At 40.9% G+C, this 15,390-nt stretch overlaps 1 protein-coding gene across 3 annotated transcripts in view; it reads left to right on the plus strand.

Annotated features, from left to right (window-relative positions):
* LOC118359054 (F-box/LRR-repeat protein 5-like) overlaps window positions 1-15,390 on the plus strand; it is a 33,802-nt gene that overhangs the window by 1,615 nt on the left and 16,797 nt on the right. The window contains exons 3-11 of one of the 3 annotated variants that reach the window (XM_035737260.2): window positions 1,635-1,730; window positions 2,591-2,783; window positions 3,234-3,416; window positions 3,580-3,705; window positions 5,673-5,821; window positions 7,293-7,375; window positions 7,492-8,181; window positions 8,341-8,489; window positions 11,362-12,397. In XM_035737260.2, coding sequence (XP_035593153.1) covers window positions 1,635-1,730; window positions 2,591-2,783; window positions 3,234-3,416; window positions 3,580-3,705; window positions 5,673-5,821; window positions 7,293-7,375; window positions 7,492-8,181; window positions 8,341-8,489; window positions 11,362-11,438 — 1,746 coding nt within the window. In that variant the 3' untranslated portion in view covers window positions 11,439-12,397. The other 2 variants (XM_035737261.2, XM_035737259.2) reach the window with 2 other exon arrangements.

Consider the following 15,390-nt stretch of genomic DNA (forward strand, 5'->3'; position numbering starts at 1 on the left):
ATATCAGCAAAAGTACTGCCACCAACATAACATTTATGACAAGACTCACAAATTATCCCTCTTGCTCCTTGGGCTTTGTGTTGTGTATCACTGAGTCATGTCTGAACTGAAATGATAGCCTATCCCTGTAGTGATTCATCCTTCAGACATGTAATTTTAACAACACCTTGTTAGATAAGGAAGGTCTTGGTTTCCTGTAACTGAGAAACGCTCAACACTGTTCTCTTATATCGAGGCAGAGTTTAATTTTGATAACTGGTTGCGGGATTTACTAGCAACATTATTGAGTCACCATCAGTCGAGTCTTGTAAAAATGTCAATTCTGAAAACACTTACCTGTACCTTTGTTTGTACTGTACAGCTACAGTCCTTCCATTTAGCGAATACAACCACCGACCTTTTCCTCGTTGCTTGCACAACGTAAGCTGAGATGCAATTTGGTCCTTACTATCCGGGATCCTTGGGATGTCCCAACCCTAAACTCTAACTTTAACCCCTAACCTTAACCATTTAACTTAAATGGGGTAGGGACGTCCCAAGGATTCTGGATAGCACAGACCCAATTGCATCTCAGCTTACATAGTACGAGCAACAAGGAAATTAGTCGGTGGTTGTAGTCGCTAAAGTTGAATTAAAAGTATGAATTTCAGCATCCCGCGGAAGGACTGCAGTTGTACTGGACAAACATAGGTACAGATAAGTGTTTACAGAATTTACATTTTTACAAGAATCGACTGATGGTGGCTCAAATATGTTGCTAGCAAATCCCGTGAACAGTTATCCAAACTCATCTCTTCCTCGATATAAGACAACGGAGTTGAGCGTTCCTCAGCTACGTTTCCTGTTACCTTTTTTAGTGAAACCGGTGTTTTTAAACAACACATTATTGAACAATAATAATTATTCCTCAATTCCTTATAAGGGAATCTGTTCAATTTTTGGCATTATGTTAGAAACGCCTATATGGACTTTCCTGACCTGCAAAATGCCAGTTTTAGATTTTGGTTAGTCGTTTTACTGGGCCTGTCAACATTACAGGGACACTCCGTTTATAGACCCCACAAGCTGTTTTGAGAGAGCGAGACTGCTGGCCTATTTTGGTTCCAGGCAGAATTGTTCCTGTGACCTGTTTCCGGAGCTTTTGGAGACAAATGTTGTAGCCATGTACAAACAAGAAATGGCCTGTCCTGAATGGCGCAATGGTGTACATTTTAACATCTGTTCTGAGTCTGTCCCAATCATAATCTGCTCTTACTAAACGGTGGAATTTCCTTTTGTAAGAGCAGAATTTGGTAATCTGTACTTGGTCTTCAACCAGGACAGGAAATGTTTTAATTTCAGCTCCGATAAAAAAGATATTGTTTGTAAATGCAATTAAGTCTCTGCAGATTCATCAATGGAATATTGGATGAAAAAAGTTACGGATGGTATTTTTCAGTTTCTCCTGTTAATAATTTTCTTATCCTACAAGTGAAAGTATTTGTTAGTATTTTATTGGTCTGTTCACTCTTTAGTGTTTGACTGTTACGATTGTGTGGTTGGATCTGACCGAAGCTGAGGATTGATGGCATTTATTTAAATGGAGTGAATGACAGTCAGTCGTGTATGATGTCATGATTACGATATAATTGCAGAGCGAGTATGAGCAGCTGAACTATGCCCGGCAACTGAAAGAGCGACTGGAGGCATTCACACAGGACTTCTTACCCCACATGAAGGAGGAGGAAGAGGTATGATTAAATAATGTAATTTGTAATAATTAAGTTGAGGTATTCGGATGTAGGACTCACTGTGTAAATGATTTAGGTCACACTTTATTTGGATAGTCCATTTGTTGATCCTATACATATGGTCATACTATCAAAAAATGATCTGTTGTGATAAGCAACTGATTGTTAGGGTTAGGGTTAGAATAAAGGCTAAGTTTAAGATAAAGGTTAAGGTTACTAGATGGACTATCCAAATAAAGTGTTACCAATTATTAATACATGTTTGTTATATGGTGTTCTGTCCATGAATGGGTACGGTCACAAAACGCATAACTAGCCTATGGATATTGTTGCACTCACTTTTAGTGGTCCTAGGCCTAGTTACATGGTCTGTAACCTGAATTAATGTGTGCATTTGTGAGAAACAAGAGTATGTGCCCAGCTCTGTCTTGACTCCTTTGGGTCGGCGAGCACAAGCGGTGTATTAGTTGTTCAGATAGTAACGTACAAAACAGAAACCTACAAACAGGCATGCCCAAACTAGACTCAAAATCAAATGAAAAGCCTCATGGCTGCCAAACAAATCCAGCAGCCTCAAGGCTTGTAAAACTGGGACGATGACTGGCGATCACCCTAATTGTCAGCACATGATGTGCAAATCATCCAGACTCAGCATCTGGACAAGGTTGCTGCTGCCTCCTGGGGGAATGGAGTGTGGAAGTGTAATCTGCATAGACAAAACGCATGTGTCCTAACAGTACCCTTCCCTCCATATCATAACACTACCAGCAAATAAGATATTCTGTTCAACTCTTGGTCTTTCTGCCTAGCTCATAATAATTGATTGCTTTATATGTGTTATGTAATGGGGTCTATTCCAGGTGTTCCAGCCCATGCTGATGCAGTACTTCACCTATGAGGAGCTGAAAGAACTCAAGAAGCAGGTGATGGCACAGCACTGTAGCCAGCAGCGATGGGACTGTGCAGCAGAAGTGCTGAAGGGGCTCAGTCTGTGGAGCCAGGCAGAGGAGCTGCACAAGGCCTTCAAGTATGCTGACCACGAGAAGACTGACAGTGAGTCACAGACCCCTTTATTGCCTTCTCTAGAGTGCACACCTACATCTTGGTGACGGCTATGATTCACCTGTATTCTCCCCAGCATACACAGCCTCCTCCATATGACATCTATCACCATGCAATCCCTTTACCTAATATCTCCTTCAGCAACACACTTCTCAACTTGAACGTAGTCATAACTACGCTATATTGGAGGATGTGGTCAGTACATTAGGAAATGAGTTGGCCAAATTTCCCAGAACCAAATGTTTGTCGAGGTGTGGCTTTAATGCTTACCAAAAACATTTCTACAGACGGCTGAATCACACTTCTGTTGCTGTGGTCTAGCAATTATTCTTAGGTCTTTTTACTCCGAACTGTAGAGAAGCATTACTTAAGTAACCTTTCATTAGCACTTGAGTTCAGCATGTGTTGTACACTACACTGACTATGGTTATCAATCCTCAGAACTAGAGAAAGATCTGTGCTCCACCCACATCTCCCAGCTACCTACAGAGATCCTGCTGCATCTGTTCCGCTACCTGGGTCCTGAGGACCTGTGTCACTGTGGCCAGGTGTCCTCAGCCTGGTCCGACCTGGCCAAGACCGGCTCTCTGTGGAGGCACCTCTACCCTGTACGCTGGGCCAGAGGTACGGAGATATCAGTGTTGACCTTTTATACTTTTTCCCTCACTGATGTTGAAGCAGGTAACACTGTAAAAGCTGGCAATAAAATATTTTGACACTTGTTTTTCCCCTTAAAGAAATAAGACACTGATAAGAAATAAGACAGTGCCATCTGTCTGTTTCCCAGGGGATCACTATCGTGGCCCCCCAGCTGATCTGAATCAGGAACCGGATGAGGAGTGGGTGAAGAGTCTGCAGGATGAGGGCAAGGCCTACCAGGAGTGGGATGAGGATGCAGATGTGGATGAGTCTGGTGAGCTCTTTCAGCCTCGTAACTAGAGGTCGACCGAATAATCGGAATGGCCGATTTAATTAGGGCCGATTTCATAACAATCTGTATTTTTGGACACAGAGTTGCCGATTTATTAAAAAAATATTTAAAAAAATATATGTATATCAATATAAATAAGAAGAATAAAAATAATATATTTTTAAAAAAGAATTTTAAAAAAAAATACATAAATATATGACATTATATATAATACTTTTTTACACCTTTATTTAACTAGACAAGTCAGTTAAGAACACATTCTTATTTTCAAAGACGGCCTAGGAACGGTGGGTTAACTGCCTTGTTCAGGGGCAGAACGATTTTTACCTTGTCAGCTCGGGGATTCGTTTTTGCAACCTTCCGTTACTAGTCCAATGCTCTAACCACCTGCCTTACATTGCACCCCTCACCCCACGGGTGATGATTTAACAAGCGTATTCGCTAAAAAAGCACTGTCGTTGCACCAATGTGTACCTAAACATCAATGCCTTTCTTTAAAATCAATACACAAGTATGTATTTTGAAACTTGCATATTTAGTTAATATTGCTTGCTAACATTAATTTCTTATAACTATGGAAATTGTCGCTTCTCTTGCTTTCCGTGCAAGCAGTCAGGGTATATGCAGCAGTTTGGGCCACCTGGCTCGTTGCGAACTCTGTGAAATCCATTTATTCCTAACAAAGACCACAATTAATTTGCCAGAATTGTACATAATTCTGACAACATTGAAGGTTGTACAATGTAACAGCAATATTTAGACATAGGGATGCCACCCGTTAGATAAAATATGGAACGGTTCCCTATTTCACTGAAATAATAAATGTTTTGTTTTCGAAATGATAGTTTCTGGACCATATTAATGACCTGAGGCTCATATTTCTGTGTTATAATTAAGTCTATGATTTGATATTTGACAGAGCAGTCTGACTGAGCGATGGTAGGCAGCAGCAGGCTCTTAAGCATTCATTCAAACAGCACTTTCGTGCGTTTGCCAGCAGCTCTTCGCTGTGCTTCAAGCATTGAGCTGTTTATCAACTCCCGTGATTAGGCTGGTGTAACCAATGTGAAATGGCTAGCTAGTTAGCGGGGTGTGCGCTAATAGTGTTTCAATCGGTGACATCACTCACTCTGAGACCTTGAAGTAGTTGTTCCCCTTTCTCTGCAAGGGCCGCGGCTTTTGTGGAGCGATGGGTAACGATGCTTCGAGGGTGGCTGTTGTCGATGTGTTCCTGGCTCGAGCCCAGGTTGGGGCGAGGAGAGGGGCGGAAGCTATATTGTTACACTGGCAATACTATAGTGCCTATAAGAACATCCAATAGTCAAAGGTATGTGAAATACAAATGGTATAGAGAGAAATAGTCCTATAATTCCTATAATAACTTCAACCTAAAACTTCTTACCTGGGAATATTGAAGACTCATGTTAAAAGGAACCACCAGCTTTCATATGTTCTCATGTTCTGAGCAAGGAACTTAGGTTAGCTTGTTTACATGGCACATATTGCACTTTTACTTTCTTCTCCAACACTTTGTTTTTGCATTATTTAAACCAAATTGAACACGTTTCATTATTTATTTGAGGCCAAATTGATTTTATTGATGTATTATAATAAGTTAAACTAAGTGTTCATTCAGTATTGTTGTAATTGTCATTATTACAAATATATTTTAAAAAATGTGATTTAATCGGTATCAGCTTTTTTTGGTCGTCCAATAATCTGTATCGGCGTTGAAAAATCATAATCGGTCGACCTCTACTCCTAACGGTGTCAACCCCAGTCAGTCTAATGTGTTTGTCAGGAGTACATCTAAAGGATTGATCCAGGGAAAATGCATAGCTTGATTGAAGTGACAGTGTTTACAGATTTGGATGAACTGTTAGGGTGATTTTCTGGATGTCTTGTCCTATTACCTCATCTCTGGTGTACCCATTTTCTCCCTTGTTTAGATGAGACTTGTGAAGACTCATTGGCTATAAGCTCAGCTCAGAGGGAGAAGAAGCTACTGAATGAAATGATCCAGAACCTTCTGCCAGCTGTGGGTTCCTCTGTCAGGTCCATCGTTCTGGCCTACAGCTCTACGGTCTCCAGTAAGATGGTATGAATATTCATGATCATATGCCTAGAACACCAATGAAGCAGTGCTACTAATACAAAGCTTCCTATTCTCTAAGTAATGAGAGAAGCTGGTGTGTGAATGAAGGATGTTTCAGACCGACTAGCCTCTACATGGCAGAGTGTAGGTTAATGATCTGTATACAGTACCAGTCAAACATTTTGACACCTACTCATTCCAGGATTTTTCTTTATTTTTTGACTATTTCTACATTGTAGAATAATAGTGAAGACATCAAAACTATGAAATAACACACATGGAATCACGTAGTAACCAAAAAGTGTTACACAAATGTTTTATATTTGCAATTTGCCTTGATTCTTGGCATTCTCTCAACCAGCTTCATGAGGTAGTCACCTGGAATGCATTTCACTTAATAAGTCTGCCTTAAGTTAATTTGTGGAATTTCTTTCATAATGCATTTGACCAAATCAGTTGTGGATAAGAGCGTCTGCTAAATGACTTAAATGTAAATGTAAGGGCTCATTTGACCAAGAAGGAAATGACAGTTACTTTAAGACATGGTGCTTCATCAGAGCAAAAACCATAAAAAATCATGGTGGGACCACCACAGAGGCTGGTAGCCTGCTGTGGTTTCAGATACCACCTCAAAAATTGGCCATTAACCAAATAAATGTTGCTGGATTAAAGTAACAGACACATCCCATCAACTGTTCAGACAAGGTAAGAAACCACTACTAAAGGACACCAATAATAAGAAGAGGCTCTGCCCCTGAACAAGGCAGTTAACCCACTGTGAGTCCAAATGTGAGATTTTGGTTCTGTCATTGTAAATATTCATTTATTCTTATCTGACTGGAGGAGGTACCTAGTTAAAAAAATTCAATAAAAAGCATGGAACCTTATTTATCCATTTGACCTTGGCCTCCACAATCTTTGTTTTTCAACTCAACCCAATTGAGATGGTTTGGGAGAGTGAGTTTCATCAGATTCATGGTGGGGAGAGCCTAGTGAAGGAAAAGCTGGAGCCAACTGAAGTTCTTTGCATATGTTCCCCGGGTCACTCCTTCAATTCTTATCTGACTTACCTAGTTAAAAAAAATAAAAAATGGAACCTTTATTTATCATTTGACCTGGCCTCCACAATCTTCTGACCTCAACCCAATTGAGATGGTTTGGGATGAGTTTCACTGCAGAGTGAAGGAAAAGCAGCCAACAAGTTCTTTGCATATGTGGGTACTCCTTCAAGACAGTTGTAAAAGCATTCCAGGTGTGCAAAGGGTGGCTACTTTGAAGAATCTCAAATATAACATATGTTTTGATTTGTATGACTGTTCTTGTTTACTACATGATTCCATATGTGTCATTTCATAGTTTTGATGTCTTCACTATTATTCTACAATGTAGAAAATAGTAAAAAATAAACAAACTCTTGAATAAGTAGGTGTGTCCAAACTTTAACTGGAGCTGTATGTGTGTCCTGCTACCACAGGTGCGTCAGATCCTTAGTCTCTGTCCTAATCTCACCCACCTGGACCTCACTCAGACTGATGTCACAGACTCCGCCTTTGACAGGTATGCCATTCATAGCCAGACCAATTATGCTGAAGACTACAGGGTATGATTAACTATTGAACTTGTCTCTCTTTTCCCCTAATTGTTTTGATTTCTTTTCACTTATTTTCTGTCAGTTGGTCATCTCTGGGGGCATGTCCATCTCTTGAGCACCTGGACCTATCCGGCTGTGAGAAGATCACTGACCACACCCTGAAGAAGCTGTCCATTTCTCAGAAACGATCTGACCGGCAAGCCAAGCTTCTGAAGAGCCCGCCTCCCATTAGTCTGCTGGACGAGCGGCTCCTCCATTTGATGGGGGGCAGCAGGCAGGCCCTGATCGTCAAGCAGCGTACAGGGACACGGTGCAGCAGCCCCTCCAGGGTCTGGGTCCTGGACCCTTCGGAGCTGGCCGACATCGAGGATGCAGCAGAGTGGAACCGCCGCGGGGGAGTGTCTACCCCTGAGGGGCGAGGCTTTGTGGCGACGAAGCCAGGAGGTTCGTGTTGCTGCAGGAGGAGTAGGAGGCGGGGCCTCAGGACAAGCTATAGCACCTCCTACTGGCAGCAGCAGTATGGGCTTGGGGAGGCCTGCTGTGGCCATTCAACCTGCTGCACTGGTGAGATGGCCCTGAGGGCTTGTGGAGGGCTGCAGTGTTTGTCTTACACCACCAGGGGCAGTGCAGGGGCAGAGTTTTGGACTAAATGCTCCTCTGGGGGCCAGCGGTGCCTGGAGCTTTACAACAGAACTGATCAGTCAGACGCTCGACGCTCGCTGAGATTCCTCAGCCTCTCTGGATGTTATCGGGTTACAGACCTGGGTTTGAGGTAAAACTGCTTGGGATGCTGTTCTTCAAAGAAACGACAAACATACATGTATTATACCTGTGGATAAATTGTGTAAATCTTTTTTTGTGTTATTGATATTGACTGTGAGTAGGTACAAATGATTGTGTATTATATACTCTAAGTGTGTGTGTGTTTCAGGGCGCTGTCTCAGCGTGGAGGTCTTCCTTTCCTGGAGCATCTGAACCTGTCTGGATGTCTCCTCATCACTGAGGTTGGGCTACAGGAGCTGGTGTCAGCCTGTCCTGCCCTCAATGATGAACACTTCTACTACTGCGACAACATCAACGGTAACGCACACACACAAAACGCACAACGTTAGGGAAAACTGTGTGTAAACACCCTCTTATCAGGCAACGTATTCATACAAGGACTATGAGTGATGCACAAGTTGATACCTTTTTTTTAAATTAATTTATTTTACAATACAAACACAAAACGACCACATGTGGACACAATGCATTTAAAATGATTGGGAATGACACAACAACGTTTAACAACGTACTTCCACCCTTTTTTTTCTTCTTCAATATCTGTCTAAAATGACATCTAACTGACTGTAGCTCAGGACCTGAAGCAAGGATATGCATATTCCTGATACCATTTGAAAGGAAACACTTTGAAGTTTGTGGAAATGTGAAATTAATGTAGGAGAATTTCACACCTCAGGATGACAAATCAGAGCAAGATTACTGAATATTAGACAGTTCAGTTAGATTAACAGGAATTTAAGCTTTCTGCCCATATAAGACATGTCTATCTCCTGGAAAGTTTGCTGTTACTTATGTCATTCTATCCCCATTAGCAACAACTGTCCCGGTATAGGGACAACGATCCAACATTTTAAGAAATTGATTGTAAGTTCTGAAAGATTATTAGAAATTACGCTGAAAAATGTTTTTCCTCAAGAAATTGTATTTAAACAAATCTATAAAAATGCTATGCACAAAAAATTAAATTCCACAAGCCACCAGTTTGGGAAACAAGGCGTTAGATGGTTTGATGCCAGATGATGCATGATGGTGATGCAGTTGGCTTGCTGCCTCTGTTATCCTGCGCCTCTCTGTAGCATGTAATGTCAGGTCATTTAATTTTGGCTGTGGATTGTATTAAAGGTGCAATATGCAGAAATCACTCTGCCATTTCCTGGTTGCTCAGATTCTAATAGTTTGTCTAATTTCAGTTTGTGACAAAACAAACAATGTATAGTGTAGAGAATCATTTTACCATCTAAACCGCTGTGAAATATATTTTCAATAACAGAAAATATTGTATTTTCAGCTGTTTTGAAGCTGGTGTACCAGTATGTATACACCTGTTCTGAAAGGCCCAGAGTCTGCAACAGCACTAAGCAAAGGGTACCATCAAGCAAGTGGCATCATGAAGACCAAGGAGCTTTCCAAACTGGTCAGGGACAAAGTTGTGGAGAAGTACAGATCAGGGTTAGGTTAAAAGAAATATCAGAAACTTTGAACATCCCACGGAGCACCATTTTAAATCCATTATTAAAAAATGGATATGGCACTACAACAAACCTGCCAAGAGAGGGCTGCCCACCAAAACTCACGGACCAGGCAAGGAGGGCATTAATCAAAGAGACCAAAGATAACCCTGAAGGAGCTGCAAAGTTCCACAGCGGAGTTTGGAGTATCTGTCCATAGGACCATTTTAAGCCGTACACTCCACAGAGCTGGGCTTTACGAAAGAGTGGCCAGAAAAAAGCCATTGCTTAAAGAAAAAAATAAGCGAATATGTTTGGTGTTCGCCAAAAAGCTTGTGGGAAACGCTATGTCTGGCGCAAACCCAACACCCCTCATCACCCAGAGAACACCATGGTGGTGGCAGTATCATGCTGTGGGGATGTTTTTCATCGGCAGGGACTGGGAAACTGGTCAGAATTGAAGGAATGCTGGATGCCGCTAAATACAGGGAAACTCTTGAGGGAAACCTGTTTCAGTCTTTCAGAGATTTGAGACTGGGACGGAGGTTCACCTTCCAGCAGGACAATGACCCTAATCATACTGCTAAAGCAAAAATTGAGTGGTGGGCCTAGTCAAAGCCCAGACCTCATTCCAATTAAGAATCTGTGATATGACTTAAAGATTGCTGTACACCAACAGAACCCATCCAACTTGAAGGAGCTGGAGCAGTTTTGCCTTGAAGAATGGGCAAAAATCCGGGGTGACTCCGGGAGGCTGGCCTTCTAGGCGGAGTTGATAAAAAGCCATATCTCAGACTGGACAATAAAAAGAAAAGATTAAGATGGGCAAAATAATACACTGGACAGTGAAACTCTGCCTAGAAGGCCAGCATCCCGGAGTTGCCTCTTCACTGTTGACGTTGAGACTAGTGTTTTGCGGGTACTATTTAATGAAGCTGCCAGTTGAGGACATCTCAAACTAGACACACTCATGTACTCGTCCTCTTGCTCAGTTGTGCACCGGGCACTCCCACTCTTTCTATTCTGGTTAAAGCCTGTTTGCGCCGTTCTGTGAAGGGAGTAGTACAGAGTTGTACGAGATCTACAGTTTCTTGGCAATATCTCACATGGAATAGCCTTCATTTCTCAGAACAGGAATAGACTGACAAGTTTCAGAAGAAAGTTATTAGGTTTCTGGACATTTTGAGCCTGTTATCAAACCATAAATGCTGATACTCAACTAGTCTAAAGAAGGCCAGTTTTATTGCTTCTTCAGTTTTCAGCTGTGCTAATATAATTGAATGAATGTGATTCGATAACCCTCTGTTATAACAATCATACCTAAACTCACCTGGCTGTCCAGCACATTTCCCAGTGTGAGTTCCTTATGTAACAGTCCTGCTGATCTTGTGAGGTGCAAGGTAAGTGGGCCTTCTTTAGCTAGCTAGTCGACGAAATACATTTACTGTTGAGTGTCATAACTTAATGTTTAACTCCATTGTGTAAACAGTACCTTTTGAGATCGTTTCTAAACCAGTCGGAAGAGTGGGCAGTAGCCCTACTTGGGAGGAGTTAATAGGTGCATTGGTTTTAACTTGACCAGGCCACTGGAATTTGAGACCATTCCATTGTCCCTGAAGTGCAAACTCCGCCCAGCTGGTGCACCGGCAAGGTAAAACGAATGGGCACAGCAGTACTATGAGTGAGTCATTGACTGTTCTGACTGTGGCCTCCCTCTGCAGGTCCCCATGCTGATACGGCCAGCGGCTGCCAGAACCTGCAGTGTGGCTTCAGGGCCTGCTGCCGCTCTGGGGAGTGACCTTTGACCTAACCTTACTTTCTATGAACCCCCCATCTGCACTTTAATCCTCACCTGGGAACATGCCATTTATTGTATTTTGTCACTTCAGATAGTTTCTACATGAAATGTTAAGTAAAAAGTAGAGAACTGGCAATGTCAGGAATATCTGTATTTCTTGGAAACACTCATTTAGAAAATAAAATATATGGGTGTTGGATGAAGTATCTGCAAATGTATATTCTGGTTCCTAGTTTTTGTGTTTTGAGGTGATTTGTTTTACACTTGGTATACGTGAGCACCTAGTACTTGTTTCTGTACAACCGGTATCCTGTCGTTTCTGACTAGTTCCACCTCCTCTGCTCCTACTTGCTTGTTTTAGATCACCAATTTGCGATTACTGTAGTCTTACTTGGTTTATTGAAAATAGAGTAGTCAGAAACATCAGTTTATTCACTGTTGTGATGTGAGGTCCCTTCATAGGAAAATAAGCACCCACTAAATGATTTATTATTACACACAGCTGACATTTTAAAATATTAATGTTTGTTGTAAATAGTGGTGATTCACGCAGTGGAAGATGCTGTTGCAGCGTAATGGGGTTTGTCAGTGGCGGTTAAGAATCTGAGGGTCCTGCACATTTCACTACCAGAGACCACACACTCACACACATTCAACAAAGTTTAAAGTGGTAAATTGGTTGTGATCCTCTTAACAATTTATGTATATTAATAAAACAAATGTATGGTAACGCTATTGAAGAGTTCCTTCATGTAGTGTGCCCGCTCATGGTTAGAGCATGGACAAGTAACCGGAAGGTTGCAAGTTCGAATCCCCGAGCTGACAAGGTACAAATCTGTCGTTCTGCCCCTGAACAGGCAGTTAACCCACTGTTCCTAGGCCGTCATTGAAAATAAGAATTTGTTCTTAACTGACTTGCCTAGTAAAATTAAAAATAAAATGAAAAATGGTGACTGGTTCTTATGCTGGCAAGTGGCAACCCATGTAAGTTAGATCAGGGGTTCCAACACCTTTTTTTTGTGTTGCTTTGAGACCCAGGTGTCTTGAGGCGCGACCCACCATTGAGCGGTGTAAAAACATACACTGGCCTAAGAATGAGTGAAACATTATTTTGGCAGGAAGGTTTAAAGGTAATATCTTGCAATTCTATACATTTTGGGATGGAGCTGAAACAACATTTTGCAGTTACGATAATTTCCTGCAATTCTAATAAGCATTTTGACGTGGATTGTGTTCTTATGCTCTAACATAACAACATCAATGGGAGCCTGATTGTCTAGGTTTTATTTTGTTGATTGTAAGTTTTTAAAAGATAGTGGGCTATTAAATATATAGGTCACCCTGGTTGGCAGTTCACTGGTAGAATTGTGTCAGATGGGTATAGGCATTTCAGGAATAAAGAGTTATTGTGGTTTCTGGCTGCAGGTAATAAATACCCTTATGCAATATCTCTATCAACCTTTAAAATGTCATTCACAATGCTCCTTATCTTTTTCCTTTGTGGCTGGAAACATTTGATTGTTCTGATTTAATATGTACTTAAGTATTTTCCCTTTGTCACTGATCTTCACTGAATCAATGGTAAGGACTGTGATTCACCCACATTCACATAAGCACTCCCAGGGCAGAGGGTTACAAAACAATCTGAGAATATATAGAATGACCAAATGGAGCCAATTTGAAAAGTAGTCCTACTCTGTGAAACCCACTGTGATTGCTATACATAGCACATCCATTGTCAGGAGACATGGCCTGTTCGAACAATCTGCATGATAAGTTGTATTGGTTATGTACAATTCCAAAAGCAGAACAATAAAATTGACTTTGGTTTAAAAAAGTGTTTCTGTATGTGTTAGAGGATTCAAACAATGGTAGTATTTCATATAATTAAGCAATAAGGCAGGGAGGTGTGGTAAATTGCCAATATACCACGGCTAAGGGCTGTTTATCACGATGCAACGCGGCGTGCCTGTATTCAGCTCTTAGCCGTAGTATATTAGCCATATCCAACAGACCTCCGAGGTGCCTTATTGCTATTATAAACTGGTTACCAACATAATTAGAGCAGTAAAAATACCTGTTGTATACGGTCTGATATACCACAGCTATCAGCCAATCAGCATTCAGGACTAGAACAACCCAGTTTATAAAGTTCATTATAAACTGGGTGGTTTGAGCCCTGAATGCTGATTGGCTAAAAGCCATGGTCTTTTTTTAACACCTCAAATTACATTGGTAACCAGTTTATAATAGCAATAAGGCACCTCAGGTTTCTGGTATATGACCTGTATACATACAGTGGGAAAGTATTCAGACCCATTGACTTTTTCCACATTTTATGTTGCTGCCTTTTTCTAAAATGAATTAAAATGTTTCCCCAAACCTCAGTCTACAAACACTACCCCATAATGACAAAGCAAAAACTTTTTTTTTGTGCAAATTTATTACAAATAAAAAACGGAAACATATTTACATAAGTATTCAGACCCTTTACTCAGTACTTTGTTGAAGCACCTTTGGCAGCGATTACTGTCTAGAGTCTTCTTGGGTATGACACTACAAGCTTGGCACACCTAGTTTTGTGGAATTTCTCTCATTCTCTGCAGATCTTCTCAAGCTCTGGCAGGTGGGATAGGGAGTGTCGCTGCACAGCTATTTTCAGGTCTCTCCAGAGATGTTTGATCGGTTTCAAGTCCGGGCTGTAGATGGGGCCAATCAAGGACATTCAGAGACTTGTCCTGAAGCCACTCCTGCGCTGTCTATGCTGTGTGCTTAAGGTTGTTGTCCTGTTGAAGGTGAACCTTCACCCCAGTCTGAGATCCTGAGTGCTATGGAGCAGGTTTTCATCAAGAATCTCTGTACTTTGCTCTGTTCATCTTTCCTTCGATCCTAACTAGTCTCTTAGTTCCTGCCCCTGAAAAACATCCCCACAGCATAATACTGCCACCACCATGCTCCACTGTAGGTGGACTCCAATTAAGCTGTAGAAACATCTTAAGGACGATCCATGGAAACAGCATGCACATGAGCTCAATTTCTAGTCTCATATCAAAGGGTCTGAATAATTACGTAAATAAGTTATAAAAAATATTTAAAAAGTAATACATTTGCAAGATGTTTTTTCTTTTTTTCATTATGGGGTATTGTGAGTAGATTCATGAGAATATTTTACAATCTGTTTTAAAATAAGTCTGTAACGTAACAAAATGTGGAAAAAATCAAGGGTTCTAAAAACTTTCCGAATGCACTGTATACCACGGTTAAGGGCTGTATCCAGGCACTCTGCATTATGCATAAGAACAGCCATTAGCTGTGGTATATTGGCCACACCCACTCATGCTTTATTGCTTAATTATCTACAAAAACTATACAGTACATTAACACAGTTGAGGCTGAGCTTCAGATTTGGTACAGACACAACTATATTATTTCTTAGGAATGATAAACAACCCACAAACTATCAGGTATAGACCAGAGCTAACACACTCATATGTAATGATAAACAAAATACAATACAAAATAGCCTAAAATGTGGTTGTGCTCTACACATTTCTTCAGACAAATACAGATACAAAAAATATATACAGTATCAGTCAAAAGTTTGGACACCTACTCATTCAAGTGTTTTTCTTTAGTTTGACTATTTTCTACATGAAGTAACACATATGGAATCATGTAGTAACCAAAAAAAGTGTTAAACAAATCAAAATATGTTTTATATTTGAGATTCTTCAAAGTAGCCACTCTTTATCTTGATGACAGGTTTGCACGCTCTTGGCATTCTCTCAACCAGCTTTCAATTATCAAGTGTGCCTTGTTAAAATTTAATTTGTGGAATTTGTTTCGTTCTTAATGCATTTGAGCCAATCAGTTGTGTTGTGACAAAGTAGGCGTGGTATGCAGTAGATAGCCCTATTTGGTAAAAGACCAAGTCCATATGACTGGCAAGAAC

The sequence above is a fragment of the Oncorhynchus keta genome, chromosome 26 (genome assembly GCF_023373465.1).
Source record: "Oncorhynchus keta strain PuntledgeMale-10-30-2019 chromosome 26, Oket_V2, whole genome shotgun sequence".
NCBI classification, from domain to species: domain Eukaryota; kingdom Metazoa; phylum Chordata; class Actinopteri; order Salmoniformes; family Salmonidae; genus Oncorhynchus; species Oncorhynchus keta.